At 39.8% G+C, this 25821-nt stretch overlaps 2 protein-coding genes, 1 long non-coding RNA gene and 1 pseudogene across 4 annotated transcripts in view; 1 reads left to right on the plus strand and 3 right to left on the minus strand.

Moving 5' to 3' along the window:
- LOC146480924 (roundabout homolog 1-like) overlaps positions 1-25821 on the minus strand; it is a 28549-nt gene continuing 2728 nt past the window's right edge. Inside the window, exons 2-5 of the mRNA XM_085108607.1 lie at positions 24530-25201; positions 18093-18632; positions 13083-13334; positions 1-828 (exon numbers count right to left, since the gene is read on the minus strand). Coding sequence (XP_084964733.1) covers positions 620-828; positions 13083-13334; positions 18093-18632; positions 24530-25201 — 1673 coding nt within the window. The 3' untranslated portion in view covers positions 1-619. The remainder of the gene's footprint in view (positions 829-13082; positions 13335-18092; positions 18633-24529; positions 25202-25821) is intronic.
- LOC146480925 (uncharacterized) lies at positions 702-5173 on the plus strand. The gene is made up of 4 exons (XM_085108636.1): positions 702-804; positions 2325-2564; positions 3651-3745; positions 4160-5173. The coding sequence occupies exons 2-3, from the start codon at positions 2342-2344 to the stop codon at positions 3734-3736; spliced, it is 309 nt and encodes a 102-aa protein (XP_084964762.1). The 5' UTR covers positions 702-804; positions 2325-2341; the 3' UTR covers positions 3737-3745; positions 4160-5173.
- Positions 6134-25821, minus strand: part of LOC146480926 (uncharacterized) — a 142848-nt pseudogene continuing 123160 nt past the window's right edge. The window contains exon 5 of the transcript XR_014864497.1: positions 6134-7376. The product of XR_014864497.1 is annotated as an uncharacterized LOC146480926 (transcript). The remainder of the gene's footprint in view (positions 7377-25821) is intronic.
- On the minus strand, positions 19659-20963 carry LOC146480927 (uncharacterized). Its single transcript, XR_014864503.1, has 2 exons — positions 20715-20963; positions 19659-20241 (listed from the first exon to the last, which is right to left on the minus strand). It is a non-coding gene; the product is annotated as an uncharacterized LOC146480927 (long non-coding RNA).

Genomic DNA, 25821 nt, shown 5'->3' on the forward strand with positions numbered 1-25821 from the left:
TCGCATTAGATCGAAATCATATCCGGTGGAGAACAAAACTTGAAAAACATGGCATTTGTTGGTTCAGTGGGCTGAAACGCAATACGCAACATTAATCCATCCGAACTTTCAGTTTGTCTTGTGGGCGGATCTGAAAGCCTAAAGTTTGGTAATTAAAATAAAAGCTATTGAAAAGATCTTTGCTGTGGTACCGGTCGTGTGTTATTATTACATTTTACAATGGCTTTGCAACGTTTGCAACTTAAGTTAAGTGCGTAAGATAGCATCTTCAAATCCTATTTTCCTGACTATTTATGTACAATAGAACCTTTGCTACTGTCGTCATAGCGAATGAAGAAAAACAAAACATTTCAAATGAGTTTCTTATCAATTTCACTAGATGCACTTGAATTTAAGAGTTAAAAAGCGTAAAAATTGAAGTAAACATGTATTCCTTGAAATAAATTAATTTTTAGCTTAGAGCTTAGAGCGCCGATTTTCTCCGGAAAGGGTAGGTGGTAATTGTCTTTTTTGATTCTAGACGTTATGACGTTCTTTGTTGTGAGGTAGGCTTACGTTAATCCTGACCTCTTAAGACGAAGTATTTTGATTGTCTTAGAACAATAAAGCTCTTAAGCTGCTATCGTCTGTAACGATAATTTATTTTTAGAAATACACAAAAACCGGTCAGATAGGCTAAGAGCTTAAAGAAGCGGAAACTACAATAGGAGAGGAAGACAATTCTCGCAACCTTAAGACTTCCACGGGCTTGATCGCAGTTATTCAGTCCTGACTTTAGTAGGACAGCCTTTTTTGGTATCAAAGGTGAGGCTGTTTGAAGTTGTATATCTGAAAGATAAAATACATATATACTCAAGATATTTTTCAATGAAAATTACGATTACATCTCGACAGCACACAGTTTAAAGACAGTCTACCGCCAGCCAGGCACCGGAACAAATTACAGCTGAAATTATGCAAGTCATGATGATCATGCAGTATTTAGCCGAATACTGTTATTTATGGATGCCGTGAGAAATCAAATGAATATTTGTCACAAGATAAAAACGGGGAATTGTTTGTCAAAAAATATCTGCTCAATCAGGTCTTGATGTTGTCGACTTACGTGCTGGGGGAAATGTATTCAAAACGCATTAAACCTAGTCACGTCCCAAGGGCCGGAAGGCTTAATTATCTAAATCATTGAGGCAATTCGCACAAGAATAAATTATACGAATGAATTATATTAATAATTATAATAAACTGCGTAGACTGAATGGGTCAGGAGTCACCGGTTCCGGGTCTGGCAAAACGAGAATTTACCACGAAAGGGAAGAGTTTTCTAACTTTAGAGAGTTCAAAAGAAAATTGAGTGCTCGAAAATTTTTTGGAGCTTCAAGTGCTTTGCGATTTGGTATTCAAATCAATGCTCGTGTTGAGAAACACGTCTTAGATGCAACAGACGATAAATATGGTTCAGCCGTCACGGCAGGTAGGTCGGTGGAACGTTCAGAAAGTCACTAAGTCAGCATTAGTCAGCTGGGCTGTGATTATGCAGTCACTGTGAGGTTATCAACCTGTAGGGAGGCGGCATGCCGGCTTAGTGGTGAGAGCGCCGGACTTGTAGTCCCGAGGCCCCGGGTTCAAGTCCCGCTCTGATCACTAGGATTTGTTTCACAGTAGCCCCATTTTCAAATCCAAGGCCACGCTTTGTAAATATCCAACTGGTTTGCCTCCCAACCAGTTGGGATTTTTAACAAATGTTATTTTCAGTTTGTATCTTTATTTCACTGATTTGTAGTGTACCCAATTAGCGCTACAGTGCTAAATACTTCGACACTAAATAAAGTCATTTATTTTGTTTATTTATTTATTTATTTTTATTTAGTTAGTCCATTAGCTGATCGATAGATCGGTCTGACAGGCACCCGGGAGTTTATAGAGTGGTCCGTCAGCCATTCATGATCATTTATATTCAGTACTGAAGTCTTTTAAGCGATCGTCAACTCATCGTCAGTCAGTCAAACAGCAGTCTATAAGATCAGTTAGATAACCTCTATTTATTCACCAAAACGTTAAACTGTTGGCTTTTATCTCAAATTTTGTTAGTGTTATGATTAATTGGTAACAGGACTTCGTGTCATCCAATTCTGTCTGTAATCATACTCGTGATTAAACAAATCGGACTCCCGCTGCGCGGTCGTGCGATTTTGTTATAATCCGCTCGTATGATTACAGACCGAATTGGACTCCTCTCAGTCCTATTACCATTATTCATTGTTTAACGGCTCTTAATTTTCAATCACATTATATATGAATTAACCTGATATATTGCTTCTTTGTAGCTTGGCAAGGCGACGTCATGTCCTTTCTGGAACGGTCGCGTCACACTCGTTCCCATTCCCTCAAGCCACTCACTCAGCCAAGTTTACTTACCCAGCGTTCAAAGCGTACCTTAAGCCTTCCAGCCAAGCCTATTATTCCACCGCTTATTAACATACAACGTTACTATGACAACTGGGAGAATTTCAGCGACGAGGAGGAGACGAATTGTGCGGTCATAGAAGAGGAAAATACAAGTATGGGTATGTCACGTGAGCATTAACCCTTTCCTGCCCGAGGGAAATGTCGAATTTTTCTAAATCGTTAACTATGAACTGGGAGACCTCATGTGATATACCATTTAAAAGGTATTTTCTGGGGTGTGCTATAAATCACACCAACAGAGATGGAGGAGGTCACATATTGGAGTGAGAAAAGTCCAAAACGAAAGAAGAAAAACATTGAAAATTTTCCTATTCGTTGTATATACTGGGTATCCCCCTGAACTATACTGTACATGATGTACAGCTCTTAGTGCATTGCTTGTTGTGAGATATCAACTGGGCCCTTAAAGTACAAAGGAAAAAAAAATCCAAAAGTTTGAGGGGAGGTAAATCAAGTCTCATAAAGGAGAGGGGCATGATTTTATGCCTTCAATTTGTAGATCTTCCCAAGATCTTTTGGTTGTGCAAATTTCACAAAAATTGACCAAATACTGAGCTCATAATTGCGTCTTGTGCCATATGGCACTCTTGGGCAGGAAAGGGTTAAGGGAGTACAGTCTTAACTACCATACTGTTGCTATGGAAATTTCCTAACATTATATCTTAGGATCCTAACTCTGACTACCATTGATAAATTGTTTGGCAACATCAGATTTTTCTACTGAAAAGATTTTCATACTGGGAAAGGGGAAAATTATTTAGCCAGAACGCAAAAATGCCCAAAACATAGACATCGTGAATGCATAGACATTTGCAGACATAAACGTTGAAAACGGTGCCGATAATTTCGGCATCCGTAAGATTCACAATATGAGTTATCGCTTTCTTGAAATTAACATCATATAAATTATGGCGTCACAAACACGTGTACAGTTACATAGTCTTCAGCGTGTTTTCTTTTCTATTCTTTGTGTAAACGGTTATTTCTTTTACGTCAGATTATTGAGCACGCAGAATTATCTCCGAATCCTGAAGTAATGCCGACCCCCCCCCCCCCCCCTTTTCCCCCTCAACCACCACTACCGAAATGCCCCAGAAAATTACTTATATAACCTCATGATTTGTCTATCCGTTGAACTTTAGCTCAACGCACAAAAATTAAATATTTTGTTATTTCTATCTCAGCCTGGTACACACCAGTTGTGGGGTTGTCCTGTAGTCTTGTGATGTACTTCTGGTCATGTGCACTGGCCTATTATTCAGCAAGTTAAAGGTTAAAGGTACGTACCGTTTTTCTGCAGAGTGCTTTATGTACATTGTCCGGGCGGATAACTCTTCAAATAAAAAATAAATTAACTAAAAAAAAAAAAAAAAGAAAGAAAGAAAGAAAGATAAAGTGCGTGTGATAAGAGATGTTTGTGTTTTATGTTTAAAACTCTTTCTGCAATCTTGGACAGAAATGCTTCCTCCGATGTATTTGTTCGTTAGGCAAACGGGAAATTAAAAAGTCTTCTTCAGTGAAAGATTTGTTGAAATGGCTTTGGTGCAACGTCCTTTCAATAAATTCATTTACGAAGTTTGTAAAAAAAGTCGAGTCTCCCTTGCCTAGGTGCGGAAAATTCTCTCACTCACTCTTCTGGTAAAAACTGTAGAGAACTTCATGAACTGCGTCTGATTTAATCTTATCTTTTTAGGTTTTCCTGATTTCTTTTCTATTGCTTTCGAGGATTGCCCAGAAGCCCAAAGAAAAGAAAAAAGAAATCTAGAGAAAAACAGTTTGACAACGTTACCACAACGCGGACGACAGTGATGATGTCACATCCAGATACTTGAAACATAAAGAAGACTTTGTGTGGCTTTCATGCCAAACAAAGTAGTGGACGAAAAAAACTCTTCCAATATTCCGGTTAAAAACAAGAACAAAACAACAAGAAATAAGGATTTTAAAATGGATGAGACAAGATTGAGGCTGTTATAGGGGTCATTTTCCTTGTATATTAGAGAAACTTAATCTGATTTAAATAGCGGTTAGTAATGACTTTCCATAGTAATTTGATATCCGTAAGAATTTAGCGTTGGATTTACTTGTACTGTACTTGCACAAGTTTCCTATTTCACTTTTTTGAACTTAGAAGACAGTCCTCTACTCTCACTTATTGAAAGTCTAGCATGTTGTGTTTTACCTGTTTCTTTCAATAAGGCGTGGCGAATTGTCTCAACTCACTCGGGTCTCGCAGTATAAATTTGTTAACGGAGCCATCTTGGAGACTCGATCGATTTTTGTTTGAAAGACTAAAAAAATATCAGGACTGGAGAATAGAATGTTCACCTGGCCATCTCTGGAACTCAGTGGTCTCGAAAGTACCATTCCCCACCCCTGACTATATTAAAGCAAAGTACATACAACTATGTAACAGCGCATTGCAGCTGTACAACGCGTACTTGTACTATTTAAAATATATTTATTTAATTTGAGAGATGTATTGACTTTTTTTTCCCACATATTAAAGAATTTTTAGAAAGCACTGTCTATTGAGTGGCATTGAGTAAAACAAGGACTGGACTGGACTGGACTGGATTTGTAAAAACATGGATTTGTTTTGTTTTGTTGTCTTTTGCTTAACTTTTTTCTTACCAGTCAATGTTTTACAAAACCATATTTTACAGATGTAGTCCATATTTTAAAAATTCTTCTTTAAAATCCACTTTTTACTAATCCATGTTTTACAAATTCAGTCCATATTTTACAAATCCATCTTTACAATCCACGGCCATTCTGCCTTACAAACACGGATTGATATTTTCTTAGTCTCTCTAATAATATGCATTTTTCCATTCGACAATTTACTTTGTCGACTCGTCCCTCTCGAAAATGTTTGTGTCCACTCGTATGACTCGACAACCGATTGCTATGGCCCTTCTGTCTTAAAAACAAGGACGGATATTTTCTAAGTCCCCTAATGAGATGCATTTTTCCACTCCACAATTTTCTTTGTCGACTCGACAATGCTTGAATTCACTCGTACGACTCGACAACGGATTCTAGGGCCCTTCTTAGTTCCATACAAGGGACAACCCTCTTCAACACGAATCAGTGGCAATGGAAAAACATTTTTAATGATACACAGGACACGTAAATTTAGATGTTCGAGTACATGTACCCTATTTTGAATTTTTAGGTATTATACAGGCCGATATTTCACTTGTTGCCTGAAGCGCCAGCAATGAGTAAAATTTCCGCGGCTATAATTTGTTAACACATCGGTTAAGTTGTTCATTATTCAACATCATATAGCTTTTTTGCTACTACTCAGCAATATACTAATGAAACCAGGGATACGGGATCTTATACAGCGTTGCGCTGTCATTTTTTGCGTGCTGTCCGGTGTCATTGTCAAAATAATGTAGTAGTGGAATTCTAATTGTAATTAATCTGTACAAAGTAAGGTTCTGCTTTTTGTATTCGTGGACAACTGGGAGAATGTCACAGAAAAAAATGGACAGCTGTCAACGCAGAATGATCTGGTGTGGAGTATCGGTCTAACTCAGTGTGTATGCCCTGCTCACCTATTAGTTATCTCTTACGTCACCCCCTGTTTTTCTACAATTTAGTCTACAGAACAGGCGTTTTTTCATTTCTTTATTTCTTTATTTATTTATTTATTGATTGATTGATTGATTGATTGATTTATTCATTTATTTATTTATTTATTTTTTGTTGCATTTAGCAGGCTAGCGGAGAAGAACGCGAGGCAAGCACGGACCGCAAGTCACGCGTGACGGGAAGGGTGTGACTCGCGCTCCGCGCTTTCCTCTGCTCACCTGAAAAATGCAGAAAAATAATAAATAAATAAATAAATAAATAAATAAATAAATAAATAAATAAAAAACGTTTGTTCCTTAGGCTAGTACCAGGTAACCTACAATAGACTCTTCTCTAAAATGGCGGCAACAAATTTGAATGAGTTTAAATTGAACTGAATGAAAAACTTATACCAGCACTGGAAAGAGCACCTTTACTTTAGTATTGAACCTTGCAAAGCTTCAGCATATGTTATATCAGCTTATGAAATGTAAGATGGAATTAGACAAATTTACAGATGTTTGTATGACTGGGGGTATACGTCATACCCACAGTCATACAAAGGTCTGTAAATGTTTCAATTTTACAACTTACATTTTTTCAGCTGACATTACACCTGGTATGCTAAACCTTTGCAGGGTTATCAAAGTAAAAGTGCTTTTTCTAGTGCTGGTGTACGTTTGTAATTTAAACTTATTTGAAATTTTGGCCACCAGTTTGGAGAAGGGTCTTTGACAGACAGAGCAAACCAAACATACTGTGCCGTCGATACAACTCAGTCAGAAGAACTGTGATAATAAAAAATAAACAAATTAAAACGAAAGGAAAGAAATCTTGATCTTCGAAGACTGAAGGTATCCTCAGAATAACTACAGCTGTCTAAGTGGAAATAAGAAAGCGGAGATGCTATGGCGAGATCGAGAGAACAGCCACCATTTTAAACTTGAAATATTTCATAAGGTCATTGGGTTAGCTGGAACCACAGTATATTGTTTGTTCGTCCTAAGTGGTTGTTTCGTAGAATACTTCAACATCAGTGGGAGTGAACGTGTAGCTTCCTGCATAAAATGTACAGGAACCAGATGGAGAATACCCTGGAGGGAGGGAGTAAGTGAAGCCACAATTGGTGTAAGAATTTCGGTTGCTTCCTGCGTTGTTTGATATGTGGATGTCGTGTCCGCCACCAAACGTTGGTCCATAACTAAGCCTTCTGTATATAGCGGTACTGGTTCGCCCAGACTTGATCTGCAGCTTAACAGGAGCGTAGCCATTGATGTTATACAGTGAGAAAATAAATGATTTACTGGATGAAGCATAACCGCCAGAACCTAGGAAAGGAAAACAAACACAGTTGGCTTAACATTATTGTGGAAATATATCTATAAAAATAGATAAGGGTTAGTTTCTAAAGAAACTGTCGTGTTGGGTCGGTGGGGGAGTGGAAACGAGTATTCGTTTTTATCATTTAAGGTAATTGGCCATTTCCGAGTTGCTGTGAACCTCATTATGAAAGCGAGGCTAAGTGCAAAGTTTTTATTATGAAAATTAGTTCTCATTCATATGCTAACAAAACTAATTATCACATGAAAAGCTTTTGCACTTAGCCTCGCTTTCATAATAAGGTTCACAGCAACTCCGAAATGGCCTAACTCGGAAATGGCTCTGGAATCTATTTACAGTGGTCCAAAAACTCATTAATAATTCATAAGCCTATTGACCTATCAAGTGGGCGATAAAACATCACGTGCAGTAGTTTTAAAACCCGATAAAACTTCCTCCTTATAAGTATGCGGTGTTTAACGTTTTTCCGGTGTGCTAATTTCCAACGTGTACAGAAGCATCATTTTAAAATAATTTTATAATTACTTATTGACATGATTTCATTTTATATTAGCTTAATTATATACATGTAATGTCATCCTCTAACACAAAATAAATTCATAATTACTTAATTGTATAATACGTAACTGCTGTTTTATCAAATGAGGATCTGAACCACGAAAAATAAAAAAAAATGAAAAAAAAATAGGTGAGAGATTGCGAATTACGAATAAGACACTAATTTTGCAACGGTAATAGCCAAATAAAGCAAAAACAACACAAAAAGACAAGATAAACAGCAACAAAATAAATAATTCTATTTTTTGAGTTTGTTGTTGCTGGTTCACTCGGTCTGCGATCCTTAGAACGTTTCTGGAAGACTAGGGAAACAAATGTTGTACCGTCAAGTGGTCACGCCTGAAATGTTAATTAAGATGTAATCCAGATAAGGAAAACAAAATCACTCCAAGCTTCGTTCTATGTATTTCTTGTCCATAAATCTTTTTTTTCTTTGATGCCACTGCATAAGAAATATAAAATCGCACTACGAGTGTAGTGGTCCACACGGCCGGAGATTAACCCGGTTTCTGTGGCAGGAACAACGGGAAGTATTGCTACTAATAGCTATAGTCCATCGTGTAGTTATCCTCAGCAGTGTATCGCAATTACCCATTTACAGACCTGAGTGAACAGAGATAATGTGGGGAAAAGTTTAGTGTCTAACGAAAACGGCACTGTAATGATGAGATCAACCAACTTGGAACCACCGACCGTGTGATCCTTGCGGCCTGGTAACTACTACACCATCGCGCCGCAACAGATTTCTCTTGACGACCTTTTTTTGTGACCATGATCGCGTCACACTATAAGTTGATAAAGAGCGTTGCGTATTGTGTCAGTTTTTCTAGAACTTTAAGTCCATTTTGTACCCTTTTCCTTTGTCAAATGTGACTAATTACTTCTTTCTCAACACTTTCTCAGCATTGGTACAAATATTCTAGTTACCATTTTTCCTCGATTAAGCGCCAACGTTTCAAGACAGTTAACTCTGAAGCGCCCGTCCTGGATTAAGCGCTCCCTTAAGCGCTCACTCCAAACACCTTAAAGCCAAAATTCTAAAATATACGCGGAATGTGCTTATTTCAGGAAAAACTGTGTTAGGGGAAAAAATTGAGAAATGATTTTTAATTACTCTGAGTTTTTAGTATCCTTGAGCGCTAATTAATGAAAATGAACGTGATGCCGCCCACTATAGCATTATACAGAAATTATTCAGAGATAGCGGAACACAGATCCAATTTGGAGCGTACACTTCAGTCAACTCCTAAACCTGTATAGTAAGTTCAATATTGACGTCTGCTTCGGTTCCCTAAAAGATACGTTACTAAGCCCGACCGCTAGCTACTGACGATAACAAGAGGTCACTTATGATTCTGCTCTGAGGCCTACACAAAAAAGATCATTTACATCTTTTAATTTTACTCTAGTGCGCACGTATTTCACATTCCGCCGCCTTGTGCTCAGCGAGGGATAACGGTAACTTTATCCAGCAGATAAAATGAATTATTCAAAGTACAATTTATTTTACTGGAAGGTGAAAATTGAATAATTTTGATAAGAGCGTCTCTTCTGCTGCAGGAGAAAGCGAATGACTCGGAATAACTCAAAGTATATTATGATTTCACCGCTTGCAATGAAATCGTAAACACGCGCTTGAATCACAGCTCGCAGGCTAGTCGCGCTTTATTTTCAGATGGCGCATGCGCTTCACATCAATAACAAGTCTGAGTAGCAACATTGAGGTTAACCCATGATTATGCTACGATATAAGTTTTCAATTTTTCAGCTTACTGCTCAGACGTCCTTTTATACGAGAACAAAATAAGTTGAAAGCATTGCAGCGTTGCGAAATACCGTGACTGCTTTGTTTGTAGCCGGCATAGCAATCGTTTCCCTTCCCAGCAAGCTCGAAGAACCGAACTAAAAGCTTCCGGAAAGAAGACGGAGAAAAAGAAAGATCACAACAAGGACAATAAATAGTTAAAAAAGAAAAAAACAAGAAAGAACAAAAACGAACAAACAAAACAAAGACAAGATGCCTATACTGGCATTTACGCGTGATACTGTGCCTGATTTATTTCCATTCTACGCTTCGCAGATTTTAAAGCTATCTCCTTTCACAATTGAAATACACTCTGTTTTTTTATATAAGAACGTCTAATTTTGGAGCTGAGGCTGAACGTTCTTATATTTGATTGCGATTAGAGGCTGAAAACGTTCTTAAGATGTTCTTAAATAACATGGTATACACTACATGTATTTTAGTAAATCAATGAGTACGTGACCAGAAAACCTTTTAAAGCGCATTGTCTGCTGAGATATGGTATCAAGAACTGCTGATTATGGCAAACCGAGATGTTTCACAATTGTTAATGTTATACAAAACATGCCCTTAAGTATTTTGGTTAATTTCCATCTGTTACCTTGATTTTATATACAGATTAGCAAAATAAAAACGTTCTTAATCGACTCTCAGCCTGAGGAATGTTCTTAACACGTTCTTAAAATTTTGGTTAATCTCAGCCTCGACGTTCTTATAAAAAAGGTTCTTTTAAAAAAAAAAAACAGAGTGTATTGCGTTACGGTACTCAAGATCATACCGGAAATTGCTTTCAGAAAACGTCATGACCCGGGGTAGATAACATTATCTGACTCAGAAGACAGAAGACAATATTATTGTTGAAGGGAAAAAGTTTTCCTAAATGAACATGAACACTTTTAGTAGAAATTGACAATCAAACCTTTTAATTTTTTATGAAGTGGATTTCCAGTAACGTTTAGGCATCAGTTCGACGAGTCTGAAGTGCAGGTAATGTTTTAAGCTAAAGCTTGACATTTCCTATCCGCATTGCAAAACACAATCTGGTCCGCAGTCAATACCAAATTTATTTGCCGCGAGCTGTCCATTTTCCATCATTTAAACTGTCGAGTAGTTCTTAGAACTTATCCTTTCGATTTACCGCTTCAAAAGAGTTAATTTTCTTTCTGTAAATAGCACATTTGAATCTAAAACATTAAAACAATGTGGCCGCTTGCTTCTTCTCAGTTCCAGATACGTTACGTCACAATAGTGAAAAACTTCCGTCCGATCCCTGCTGACATGCACTAAGATATTGGATTCTGATTGGACCGTTTTTCTTAAAGACAAAAAGACAATAGGAGAAAAAAATATCCCCTCTAGGAGATAACTGAGTTTGATACATGTAAAACAAGATTCCTATACTGGCATTTACGCGTGATTCTGTGACTAGCTCATTTATTCCAACTGTATGCTTCGCAGATTTATAAAACTATCCGTTCTAATGGAATAGTTTGAGTCACGAAGATCGCATTACGCTCTTTTTTCCTTGTGTTAAGCTTCTTAGGGTCTAACCGAAATCTGCGGAAAGTCCATTACGAGAACGTAAGCTTCTCAATGACCTCTTTTCAGTCTGCCATCGTGCTTCTAAGACTGTCAAACAAAGCACGATTCCTTCGCCACGAACTCACCAATTTCCACCGTTTTAAATGTTGAGTGCTTCTTAGAAGTTATTATTTCAATTCACCGCTTCAAAATGGTAACATTTCCGTTCGAAAACGGCACACTTGAGTCCACAACATGTTAACAATATGGCGCCCAATTTAATCCGGTTTTGATAAATAAATCAAATGATGCTTTGACGTCACACAAGTAGGGGTAAGTGGGTCCCCTCCCTCGCGATATAAGCGACAAAAAAGGATTTTGATTGGCCTGCTTTTGTTGAAGACAATCAGAAACAATACATCCCGAGTAGGAGAGGGGAGAGTTTAATGAATAAATTAATGTACAGATTTGTGGCTACGGAGAAGAAAAAAAAAATAATCGACCCGTTTTTAAACACGGTATGCCCCGCGAGTGGGAGAGGGAGAGTTTAATGAATAAATTAATGTACTGGCATTTACACGAGATGCTGAGGCTAATTCATTTATTCCAACTGTATGCTTCGCCGATTGATAAAACTATCCTTGCTAATGGTATATTTTGAGTCACGAAGATCGCGATATGTTGTTTCCCTTGTGTTACGCTACTAAGGTTCTCAGCGGAAGTTTCGAAAATTCCATTACTATAACGTAAGCTTCTCAATGACCTCTTTTAAGTCTCCCATCGTAGTTCGGCACTGTCAAATAAAGCACGATTCCTTCGACAGGAACTCTCCAATTTCCACCGTTTTAGATGTCGAGTGCTTCTTAAAAGTTATTTTTTCGATTTGCCGCTTCAAAATGGTGAAATTTCCGTTTGAAAACGGCACACTTGAGTCCAGAACATGTTGACAATATGGCGACACAAATTTAATCCACTGTTAATTAAATGATGCTTTGACGTCACACAGGTAGGGGTGAGTGGGTCCCCTATTTCGCAATATAAGCGACAAAAATGGATTTTGATTGGCCTGCTTTTGTTGAAGACAATCAGAACAATACATCCCGAGTAGGAGAGGGGAGAGTTTAATGAATAAATTAATGTACAGATTTGTGGCTACGGAGAAGAAAAAAAAAATAATCGACCCGTTTTTAAACACGGTATGCCCCTCAGGGCATCCCGCGTAAAAAAAAAAAAAAAGAAATCGACCCGTTTTTAGACACGGTATGCCCCCTCAGGGCATTTCGCGTAACGAGTTAATAATTGAAAGATGCACATTTGCAACTACGATGAAGAAAAATAAAAAAAAAAGGAACGCCACCGAAATTTCGACACGGGCTGCCCTGAAAACATCCTTTCCCCTCTCCCACCGACATGCCGGATATATTTTCCTTTTCTTACTCCAGGCCTTTACGAGTCTCGTAGCTCCAGCGTTCTCAAAAGAAAACAACTTAACTAGGCATGCTAATTCGTTGGTAAACATTTGTCGCGGACTACATCGAATCAACAGAGTGTTTTCATTCACGTGACGACTGGCCATATTGGTTTACTGAAACAAAAGAAAGTATTTGCATAAAAATAGAGTTCAATTCCCAGAGGTTTAGTTTGGGACACCAACATGGCCGCCATTGCTTTGTTTTGGGACACCAACATGGCCGTTGTGACGTCATGTGAAAACACTCTATATTAAAATCTGATCATTCAATATTTACTCCAGAATGATACAGTAAACTTATTGAAAATTGCGCTACCATAATTTGATACTTACGTATACTAGACCAAGACACGTCAGTGTATCCACCAAATATGTAGCTGCCAACTTTTATTATAGTAACAGTGGGACCCTTTCCATCACATTTGCTGTGAAATGTAGATACTGCCCAGCCATCAGTCTTAGCGCGCCAACACTTCACAAACCTGCTACGGGATGAGCTCTGAAGGACAGGCGCTAAATAAGATATCAACTTCACAAGGTACTTGCTGTCGAGGCTTCCGAGGATATTGGATGCACTAAGGACGTCTACAGCTACATAAAATAAAAAAGTCAGTATAACATTTCCATATGAAATGTATATAGAAATACACTCTATAGAGTAATTATTTCATTACATAAATAAATGTGAATTGTGAGAGTTTCAGCTTATTCTTTTTACTAACCAGGGGTCAACCAGGAGAATACCGATACCGATACCGAGCCACAGATGCCTTCTCTTGATTGTATATTCAGGTGTATTGTGTCTGTTTTATTGACCTTTGATTTGGGAATTCACTACGGTAACCCCCTCCCATCAAGAGCTCAGTACGATCGAACAAGCATGTACAAGACATCGTTGTTCTGTAGGTCTGTGAACTTCCCCAGCAATAAACTTTGGTTTTAGACGTAATGTTTCAAAGATATTATTTTGCTTTTCGTGGGAACAGTTACCGATTGGCTATCGAAGGCAGCTGATAAAGCTTCTCATCCTTATTAAAATTAATTTAATTGTTTCAGGTTGTATTACTGTTCAGGTTTTTTCTGTTTCTTCAGCACGTTAGCTGGGGAATCTGGAACATCGTTAAATAAGATATTTTAGAATATGATTTATTTTAAATCAACAGATGAAAATATCTGATAGCCGTATTGTAGCCAAGTCGCTCGTGCATGACACAGATTAGGGGGGTGTCTTTTGGTAAAATATCAGTGGCCAGATTTAAGGCCACTACCGGTCAGCCATTTGCCTCGCTGATTTTGGATTATTTGAGACTTTTGCGTGATTGACAGGTGTGTTTAGTTAATCCGAACTCAGTTTGCTCACAAACGAGCAGAGATGAAAGTAATTGCCGTGTTTTGACTGAGGAAGAATCAATGTATTCAGTTATACTCAGGAAAGATTCACAGCTATGAAAACGTCTGTGTAACGAGAAGCTGAAAAGTGTAAAATTCCGAGTGCTTGAGAAGTGTATTCCGAGCTTTAGGGCCTTAGGGTCTCCGGAAGAGAGTTCCATAAAAATGGGGCAGCTACCGAAAAAGCTCTGTCTCCAGTGGTCTGGCAGATCTAATTGCCGGGCGAGCTAATAAATTACTAAAATTTGATCTTAAATTATAATTAGAATTGCCTTTGAATGATACAATATTACTAAGATATGCTGGCGCTAGGCCATGGAGAGCCTTAAAAGTCATCAAATTTACCTTAAAAATAATCCTAAATTTAACTGGCAACCAATGGAGATTAATCATCACAGGTGTAATGTGCGAATAACGTGGTGTATTGGTCAGTAACCTGGCGGCAGCGTTTTGAACGCGTTGTAACCTATTAACGAGTATGGCAGGCAAACCATATAACACTGCATTACAGTAGTCGATTCTGCTTATAACAAAAGCTTGCACCAATGACTTTGCAGCTTCAAAAGGCAGATATTTTCTTATACGCAATATGTTATATAGCGAAAAGAAAGCCGATTGACATGCTTTGTTTATATGGCTGCGAAATTGGAAATTAGAACCGAACCAGACACCCAAATTCCTAGCTTCACTGACTGATTTTACTTGCGTGTCACCAACCATAAGGCTGTCACTTCTAACTTTGCTAAGTTGCTGGCGAGTTCTAATGAGCATGAACTCAGACTTATCTTCATTCAGCTTTAATTTATCAATAATCAGCCACGCCCTTACGGCCCTGATACATCTTTCCATAGCACCTCTTGCTTCCGTCTCACCCATTGAACTGTCCGGCTTGAACGACAAATAAAGCTGACTGTCGTCAGCGTACGCATGCGCATTAGGCAAATGGTTCTTGATAACCTGGAACAGCTTGCTCGCATAAACAGAGAACAGAGGTGGTCCAAGGCATGACCCTTGAGGAACTCCAATGACAAGACAAATCAAATCTATAAGACAGTACACCATCAATCATAACACGTTGAGATCGAGCTGACAGGTAGGAGGCGATGCATTTGATCGCATCTCCAGTAACACCAAACGATGTCTTGAGACGGCGTAAGAGGATGGTATGGTCGACAGTATCAAACGCAGCGCTAAGGTCAAGTGATACAAGCAAAGACACATGTTGACGGTTCATGTCAAGTAAGATGTCGTTAACTATATTAACCAGCGCCGTCTCAGTGCTATGTGATTTCCTGTAAGCTGACTGCGGGAAAGAGTTTGTTGTTCATGACATGGGCGTATACTTGGTCAAATACTGCTCTTTCAGTAATTTTGGACACAAATTGGAGATTACTAACCGGACGCAAGTTCTTGTAAGGGAAATCATTAGCGCCCTTCTTGAACAAAGGATTTACGATAGCTTCCTTCCAATTTTTAATATTATTTGTGATCACCGGAAGCAGAACATCTAATGAATCACAGACCACATTACTTGGAAATGGGTCTAATACGCACGACTTTTTGGCAGAGGCTTCAATGAGCTCACATACATTTCGCTCACTAAGGTTGCTAAAAGAGCGCTGTACTTTGTCAGTGGTATCCGAGGCCTCCCCGTCCGGCGGGACAAGATTACGATCAGCAGAACTCAAGCAGATGGCATCAGTATCCTGACGAATGTGCTCTATCTTGCGCACAAAGAATTTGCCGACATCATTCGCAAGCACAGTTTTGTCAAGATGGACCGGAAATCTCAAAACATCAGATGCTCCAAGCAGTTTTTTTGGCTGCGTAGAAAAGCTTTCTCTGATCAGTTCTATTATCCTCTATAAATTTGTAATAAAACTCTTCCCATGCTTTGTTCATGAGATTAGTAACCTTATTCCTCTTCCGCTTGAAGTCAGCAAAATCCACAGGCAGCCGCGTTCTTCTCCATTTTCTTTCAGCCTTCCGGTGTGAACGCTTAGCATCATCAATTTCATTGCTATACCAAGAGACCATAGGCCTGCTAACCCTAGTACGAGTCCTAAGCGGAGCATGTTTATCTAGGAGAGCAGAAAGGGTACTGTTTTACGCGTTTACATACGCCTCTAATTCATAAGCAGAAGTTGGTTTTACTGCCGCGCACAGCGCGGTAGACTGCAAATCTCTTTTAAGTTGCTCCATATTAATTGACTTTATTTTCCTGTAGCTGGAAGTCTTCACGGAAAGAACGGGTCTCGGCGGTGTGAGCCAACATAGGACAGCGGCATGATCAGAGATAAACTGATCTACTACAGGCGTGTGCGAAACCAGGCATTCAGACATGCGTGTTATAGTTAAATCAAGAGTGTGTCCATCGCGATGGGTGGGCTTATCAACATGCTGCTCCAGACCCAGGCCCTCGAGCAGCTCCAAAAATTTCCATGCATCAGAGTCTTGAGGATCGTCTACGTGGATGTTGAAATCGCCTGTTATAAGCAATTGTTCTTTGCATAATTGTAGGGACTCAAGGTATTCAGGAAACTCGGCGAGAAACACACTAACAGGAACACGGTGCTCCTCTGAGTAAGGCGGTCTGTAGACAATCACAAGCCGTATGTTATGTGAGGAAGATCTTACAATCCACTCGGAGAATTCAAAAGAGTCCTGGTCACTAACTCCAGGATTAACCTTAGAAACATCAAGTGGGTCACGGTAGATGAGCTCAGTCCCCCCTCCGCGGCGATCAAGTCTTGGATGGTCCACAATGCAATAGCCATCAGGACATAGCTCAGCCTTAACAGCCAAGTCATTCGCCCTCGGCCAGTGTTCAGTAATGGCGACTAGTTTGACCTTGCGATCAACTATAAAATCAAGAATCTGTGCTGTTTTACTTCTGACAGAACGAGCATTGAGGTTGCATAATAGTATCTGCTTGTGCAATCTTATACCCATTCTGGAGGGACGTATTTCAATCAAATTGCTAGTGTCCCTATGCGCCCGTAGTTCTTGATAAGCACGCTGCGATACAATTGTCGCTATTGGGTTTCCTGTGTTGGGAAGAGCCGTCGTGGTGCCACTCTGGAAACAATTGAACAGGAGCCATTGTCTAAAGATCTCACAGGGCCAGGATCGATTAAGTTTGATAACTAGATCTCCCACAAGAGGCACGTGGAATGAGGCGTTGGTGTTGGAATAATAAGCGCAAGGGCGCTTGTGTCTCTTGATGCGCGGCAGTCGGTAGAATGTGGGACGCGGCATTCCTTTGTAATGACAAGTGTACGCACATCTTAAATAGAATGAAGCAATCCGTGTACAGTACAACAAAGGCAACTTCTCGGTTAATGAGACTCGCTTGTCCCATATGCAAATTCTGGTCGAAGAGCTTTCCGAGATGAGTACTGATGCATCTTGACAAGTGAAGTTTTCCCTTGTTGTTTCGCTACGAGGGAACTCCAGTAGCTGCCAATGGGTCTTACACAAGCAACCCAAACGTCCTTTGGATAGCGGAGGACAGTACAGGCGAGGAACAGGACCCAAAACACAGAGATCGATTTAGCGTGACTGCCCCTCATTATGCATTGTAGCATCTACTTGAAAACAGATTACTTAATTAACAAACTGTGTACAACTTAAACCGATCGTACAGCCACATCTTGCTCTTAGGATTAACGGAGATTTGGCGAGCATGGACGAAACCACACGAAAGCTTACGAGAGAGACATGGAGAGAGGAGAGAGAGCCACCGGAAATTTAAAGTGCTGGCGTGGCGACAAGTGTTCTCAAAATCTCCTGGTTATTTATCGGTGATAACATGTCAACCTCTAGGTAAGAATTACTGACGACAGAATTTGAGAAGGATCCAATCCGAGCCGAGAGATAGCTAATAGCTAGCTGTTGTGATATAATTTATAGTAAGTCATTTTATATTAAAACTAAGTAGTATCTTCAATAGTAACATACCCCTTCGAACTTCAGTGTAGGTTCCGGTCTCGATGTTAAACACTCCAGCACTTGTTGCTACACATATGTAATATCCTGTATCGCTCATTTGTAAGCCCCGAATGACTAAATCGCCATTACTTTGCTGGCTCCGTTCAGCTGGCAGTTGAGCTCCTTGTTTTTTCCAGCTGATGTCTGGTTGTGGATCACCAGTAGCGCTGCAGTTCAACGTCAAAGTTTCGCCTGGCAATAAAGCAACCCTCGCGGGTGGCTTCGCTGCAAATCGAAGTAGGGAAACAACAACTAGCAGTGTTTTCCTTTCATCACTCCCTAGAACGTTGGTTGCTGAACAGAAGTATGCATCTGAATCACTTTTAAGAACATGTAATATTTGTAGCCTGTTGTTTTTATACCTCACCCTCTCCTGGGGTAACTGGTCAGATGATTTTCTCCAATTGACAACTGGGGTAGGATGCCCAGTGACGTGACACGTTGGAAAAGTAAAGTTACTTCCTTCAATGGTGTGATGAGGTCCGGCATGAAGGGAGACACGAGGACGAACTGCAACAAATTAAATATTACTTGATGTTAATACTAACGCGTTCCAAACTAATTTGTGGCATTACATTTTAGAGAAATTCGGTGCAAGATAACCACAACGCACTGAAGAATTTTGCCAATCCGTGCGAAGTAGGGCATTTCATCGGAGGAAAATTTGCTTTCCGTCAAGTTCATAAGAGGCACGATTTAAAATATCACAATTCCGTCAAAATCACACTTTTTTATTCCATTTCGAGCAAGCCTAATAACAAGAATACAGTTTACTGTTCCAAATAAGAAATTCCGAATTTTGAACTCCCTCAACACTTAATCGAGGAAAACGAATCACTATTATCTAACTTGAGAGGTATTCCGAATTTCGGACCCCCTCTACACTTATCCAAGGTAAAACGATCATTATCATTAACTTGAGAGGCATTCCGAATTTCGGACCCCCTCTACACTTATCCGAGGTAAAACGATCATTATTGTTAACTTGAGAGGTATTCCGAATTTCGGACCCCCTCTACACTTATCCAAGGTAAAACGATCATTATTATTAACTTGAGAGGTATTCCGAATTTCGGACCCCCTCTACACCTATCCGAGGTAAAACGATCATTATTATTAACTGGAGAGGTCTTCCGAATTTCGGACCCCCTCTACACTTATCCGAGGTAAAACGATCATTATTATTGACTTGAGAGGCATTCCGAATTTCGGACCCCCTCTACACTTATCCGAGGTAAAACGATCATTATTATTAACTTGAAAGGTATTCCGAATTTCGGACCCCTCTACACTTATCCAAGGTAAAACGATCATTATTATTAATTTGAGAGGTATTCCGAATTTCGGACCCCCTCTACAACTATCCGAGGAAAAACGATCATTACTACTAACTTTAGAGGTGTTTCGAATTTCGGACCCCCTTAACAACTTATCCGAGGAAAAACGACCACTTCTATCTAATAAACTCAAAAGGGTCATTTCTATCTATTAAACTCAACGTGTTTTCCGAATTTCAGTCCCCCCCCCCCCCTCCCCAACACTTATTCGAGGAAAAATGACCACCTAGATATCGAAAGGTTGTCCGAATTTCGGGTCCTCTCAGCACTTGCCCTAGAATTATTTTACTTTACAGTACGCTGAGGCTCGAGGCAGCTGTATTCCCGATGTTATACAATCACAAAGGCTAGCGTTTTTCTCTCCAGCACTCGTTGCTGGATAAAGGACGATAACCACTAATATTCTAGGGACTTGTAGTGACGGTTTCTGCGAACTTAAAAGTGCACAGTCTGTACAGACCGGTGAAAGAAACGCGTTTCTTTCTTTTCTTTTTTTTTTTCGCTGTTAGCAACTAGTTCTTAACCTATAATATTTTGAGATATAAAATGAAATTTATAAAAAAAAACTAACAGAATAATATTTACTACATTCATAATTATTGATGAACGATAAAACATATTGCATGTCAATGAAAACAGAAAGACAGCCTGTTACTGGGAGCCTTCGGACAAACGAGCTTTCTCTGTCAGATTTTCCATAAATTCACTTTTGTTCGTTCCTCCTGTTTGCCCAATGAGGATGCTGGTCCTCTTCAGGCTCAAGCCTGCTGGCATCCCATTTTCTAAGAATGATAACACTTTCGTCAATTCATCAATGAAAATACCTAGGTAAACCTAAACCGCTCAATCTTCTGCAGATGAAAAACAAAGTGACTCTGTTGATGAAGTGGCTGTCATGTCTTGCATATGACAACACCTTTACAAAAGTTTGGTCATGCAATTAGGCCACGGACGATATGTATGCATATGTTTCCTTCAAACAAAATGAATTCATGACGAGAGTTCATCGTAAAGGTTTGTCTCACCTCAGAAAGGATGGCATAGAAATATCACAACCATGTCAGAAGCAGGAAATGGAAAACCCGCGCGATTTGAATGGGAATAACGGCCTCGGTAAACGCACAAAACACAAATTGACAAGAATTGACGCGGGTAGTCATGTTCTTTATCGTTTAGGTACATCAAGTGCGATTTACAAGTGCTAGCTTTGCAAGGTAAAGAACGTTTATACAATGAAACGAAACTTTATAATTACCTTGAAAACGGCGTAAAAGGCCAGCGTGAGCTGAGAATAACAGCACTTTGCCATCAGCCATGATAAATGCCGCCCCAAATGTTAGTTGTCTCCAGTCTCATTGAGGCAATACTTTAGCTCAGCAACTTATCCACAAAACAACATGAAACGTTCCTGCCTTTCGGCTTTTTTGAATGGAGTCAACACCAAAACGGAGAATTAACCAACTTGACGCTTAGGATAATTTGAATTGAAAGACAAGAAGATTATTTTGAACCACGCGACAGCAACCGGTCAAGAGTCCGGTAATGCGTCATAGCATGCACGTGATCGATGTCGAGTCACGTAGCTTGCAAACAAACTCTCCAAATTGTCTCAAAGATCTTTGTGCTCCACAGTTATTTCACTCTTCTAGGTCTAGTTCTCTTCTCCGGTTTTACGCAGCTATGATCATTTTATTTGACACTAAGAGGGAAAACAAAATGTCACAGAACCTTGCGTGACTCATGAACTGATTCAAAGAACTCGTTGTTTACGTTACATTTTTGTTGTCAGATCGTGGCTGTTACAAAGGTCATTCATTTCCTTTTGTGGCGTGGCCGTTAAGTTTTGACATGTCAAGTATTTCAATAGCGTGGAATTTAGTGAAAAAGCGGAAGCGAAAGACATCGATTATTTAAAGTTAGACGGGCAGATTTGGGTAGAAGCACGTACGTTAACATAAGTCCACGATAGTCGATAGCAGAGTTCAAGATTCTAGTCCGCTGCGAGCAAAGTCTTATGAAGAGAGTGACAGTGATTTCAAAGAATGCCCGAAACGGTAAAATAATCCCCAAAGCGCAAGAATACACCGGAGGTGAGTCAGTTTTATTCGTTTTATTGAATGAAAGCTAAATTTAGCGTTATTTAAGCTTCGGAATCGACAGTAGTTAAGTTTATTTCCCATACAAAGTCTTTTAACGCGTTTAATTCTCAACGGCTGCCTGTAGCCCAATACCGCCACTCAAAAGTCATCGTCCCACTAGTAGTTGAATTATTGCACTCTCTCTGGTGACGCTGCCTGAAATGCCTGTATTGCGAGTCGACAAAAAATGGCTATGCTTCCTTTCGTATGTGCATTTTGCTTTTCAAGTTGGAAAGAATATCCAGTTGTGTTTGCCATACTTTAAATAGCTTCAAACAGACTCAAAAGGCTTGGATGAAATACTGTATCCCAGATTGAAAATGGATTAATTGTTTCGGAGATTTAGCGCTGAATACCTAGCAGTTTTGCGCTTGTTATTCCTGTTACTGGACTTGAGAATTTTTCCTCGTCCATGTTACACTTCACTATGGTATAAAGCTTTTAACACGTTGTATTTCTTTTTCTTTAGAAATGAAGGGAAATACGTTTCAGTGCATTAGCATCCAGAGAAGGTGGTGAAATAAGACAACCGCTCTTTTGACTCATCCGTGAAAGACAAGTCTGAATGGAAGAGGTTTCAACTTATCAATGTAGAGAGTTTAAAGCAGCTGTTTAGAGGTCGGAGAAAATAAGTACACATTGTCAGAATCTTGTATAAATAGCCGGTTTTGCTCATGGGGGAATCAGAAATTCTGAGTTCCTTAGAATTTGGTGTAAAAAAGCAGGTTTTGTCCAGTTTTACGTGATGGGGGATCAGCATTCAATTAAGCGCTGTCAGGATCAGATAATGTATCTATAGGAATAAAGAGGAACAGTGAATAAATTTACAGATGTTGACGGAAACGGTAAATTTAATATCTTGCTTCCCCTGGTCTTGACGAAAGACCAATTTCTTTCCGTCCAATTTGCTATTTTCTGTCGGAGTGATAATTTTTTTTCAGTGCGCTATAATAGTCTAAATTCGGAAACATATGTGGATTGTTAGGGGCTCCGAAACTCGTAAACGTCTTTGGGGTGTTAGGGACTCCGAAATTCGGAGACGTCTGTGGGTTGCTGGAGGCTCCGAAATTCGGAAACGTCTGTGGGTTTTAAGGGGCTCCGAAATTCGGAAACGTTTGTGGGTTATAAGGGGCTCCGAAATTCGGAAACGTCTGTGAGTTGTCAGGGGTTCCGAAATTCGGAAACGTCTGTGGGCTGTTAGGGGCTCCGAAATTCGGAAACGTCTGTGGGTTATCGAGGGGCTCCGAAATTCGGAAACGTCTGTGGGCTGTTAGGGGCTGCGAAATTCGGAAACGTCTGTGGGCTGTAGGGGCTGCGAAATTCTGAAACGTCTGTGGGTTTTAAGGAGCTCCGAAATTCAGAAACGTCTGTGTGTTGTTAGGGGCTCCGAAATTCGGAAATGTCTGTGGGTTTTAAGGGGCTCCGAAATTCGGAAACGTCTGTGGGTTATAAAGGGCTCCGAAATTCGGAAACGTCTGTGGGCTGTTAGGGGCTCCGAAATTCGGAAACATCTGGGGGTTGTTGGAGGCTCCGAAATTCGGAAACGTATATGGGTTGTTAGGGGTTCCGAAATACGGAAACGTCTATGGGTTGTTGGAGGCTCCGAAATTCGGAAACGTCTGTGGGTTGTTGGAGGCTCCGAAATTCGGAAACGTCTGTGTGTTGTTAGGGGTACCGAAATTTGAAAACGTCTGTGGGTAGTTGGGGGTTCCGAAATTCGGAAACGTCTGTGGTTTATAAGGGGCTCCGAAATTAAGAAACGTAAATGCTTTATGGAGGTTTTAAAATTTGGAAAAATCTGCATTGTTTGGGTGTTTCGATACTCAGGAAAATCTTGAGATTAAGTGAAACCATTGATTTGTGCCAAGAAAATTTGGGCTTCCGAGTAAAAAAAGAATTCCTTCTTCTCAATTTTAGTACGATTTTAAGATTCCGAGTTAATAAAGAAAATTATCTCTTGAATAAAGGAGCAATTTTCAAATTCCGCGCAAAATTTACATTTAATTTTTTGCCAAATTCTTACTGTTTTCGGTTAAAACTTCTGAGATTCCTTGGTTCAATTTGATGATTCCGACTGATATTGCAGTTTTACTCGTGGAAAAAAGCAATTTTTCTCTTAAATCTGAGTAATTGCTCTGAATTTTTCAAAAATGTAATGCCACAATTTAGTTTGGAACGCGTTTACTGCAGTAATGGCTAAGGGGCATCCATTTACAAACCTGCACGGATAAAGAGTGCACGCGGCAACTAAGAGATAAGATGCCTAAGCAAACAACACGACACTGCAGAATTCAAGAAGCTAGTTAGCCTCCTACCACCAACCCTGCGGTATTCCAATGGGAGGAACGACGCTCTAATCGCCACATCACTTCGCCCCCAGTGTTTTCTTTAAATCACGTTTAGTTTGTTTCTAGTTTAATATTTAAAACAGAAGCTGTGGCTATAATGATTGCAATGCACTCTAAAATTGACAACTTGTTTCACCGGATGACATCAAACCTCGGTAATTTATACTTTGGAGGATTTCGTCTTTGACTTGCATAGGCACTCAATTTAACGTTCGAATTTTGTCCGTTTCCGACGTTACTGATTCCTAAAATTGCGGCTTAAATTTTTGGAGAACACAATACAAAACACCATTAAATGCATGATCCAAGTTTACTTACAAGAAAAAAGGAAAAGGCTTTGTTGTCTTTATAACAAGAAAGATTCTTCATTCACGCCAAGTCACTTCAGGAAAGCTGTTCGCTTATTTTTTTCAATAACATGTCATATTTCTTTCTTTCAATTTTGTGTGAAATTTCTTTCTTTTCCTGATCTCTGTATTTGTACTTGAATTGTGAAGCGAAGCATGTAACGTTTTCAGAAGCAAGTAGCTCGCTCAATAGAAAGTGAAATAGTGATTCATCCAGTAATATAAAAAAATACCCACCATTTACTACAAGCTGCACCATGGACTCCGCCTGTCCTAGGATGTTTGATGCTGAACATTTGTATACACCTGAGTCACTTCCAACCACCGTTTTTAAAAGTAAAGTCCCTCGTGAAACTGCTAACTGAGTTATATCTGACTGGCCGTCCCGTTTACTCCATGTTATTGTAGGCTGAGGGTTACCACTGACTGAACACTGAAACGAGGCTGTTCCTTTTTCGTTAACTGTCAACTTAGCGGGAGAAACAGCAATAACAGGAGGTGAAATCGATTCACCAGGCTCTCCTTTAGTTCCCGGAATACCTGCAGGCCCCGTGTCTCCTTTTTGTCCCATGGGTCCAAGTTCACCCTGTGGTCCCAGAGGTCCCATGATGCCTTGTTTGCCACTCTTTCCAGGTGATCCCATAATACCTTGATCTCCTTTGTTTCCAGATCTCCCTTTCTGTCCCCTTCGTCCTCGGGTTCCTTTTTCTCCCCTCGGTCCAGGTAGACCAGGAGGGCCTGGTGGACCTGGCGAGCACGCCCCACCCTTTGATTGACAGAGTTGCAGTCTCCCCTCTGATAACAGTTTGTTTATTTTCAGCATCGTGTCCTCTGTTCTTTTAGCTTCTGTTGTGTTCTTTGTTGAATAATCGTGGCGCCTGTTTCTCTCAAGTTTATTTGATTGGTGTCCTTCAATCAAAAAGGAAACGGTTTTGAAATACTGCTCGATCTCAGATATACTTTATCGTATATCATAAAAGTTGTGGTCGGTAGGTTAGTGTTACAAAACAAGTGCACCTCGATATTCACTTTGCTGATCTGGCTGACGCGCACGTGATCCTGGCCGGCCAGGCAGCTGCGCGTACATGGCGTTTTTAAAAACTGTAAACAGTTTTATATTTTTAATTGTTTTAATTATTGTTTAATTTTATATTTGGGAACGGTGGTTATGGATAGATTTTTTCCGAAAAAGTCGACACTGTTCCAGGATCTGTATCACTGTAAGTTAAAAAGAAAACTGACACTAATACTTGAACGTCGATTTTTTTCGCGGAAAAAAACAAGGCTGGCGAGATGGGCTCTCGCATCTCTTGTACATTCTTTCAGCTGGACAAGGTCATCATCACCAGGGTAGTCCACGCATGGCCCACAAACAGTACTTTTACTGTTTACAGTTTTTTAAAAACGTCCTGTACGCGCAGGTACCTGGCCAGGATCACCTGCGCGTCAGCCAGATCAGCCTAGTGAATATCGAGTTGCAGTTGTTTTGTAACACTGGCTTAAACGCTAAAACGCTGCTAAAACGACCA

The sequence above is a fragment of the Pavona decussata genome, unplaced genomic scaffold (assembly GCF_977016875.1).
Source record: "Pavona decussata unplaced genomic scaffold, jaPavDecu1.1 SCAFFOLD_51, whole genome shotgun sequence".
Classification (NCBI taxonomy): Eukaryota; Metazoa; Cnidaria; class Anthozoa; order Scleractinia; family Agariciidae; genus Pavona; species Pavona decussata.

Coding starts and splice junctions, on each gene's coding strand:
- LOC146480925 (XM_085108636.1), top strand. CDS start 2,342: ATGTCCTTTCTGGAACGGTCGCGTCACACTCGTTCCCATTCCCTCAAG. Junction 2,565..3,650: donor AGAGGAAAATACAAGTATGG/GTATGTCACGTG, acceptor TTTCTATCTCAG/CCTGGTACACACCAGTTGTG.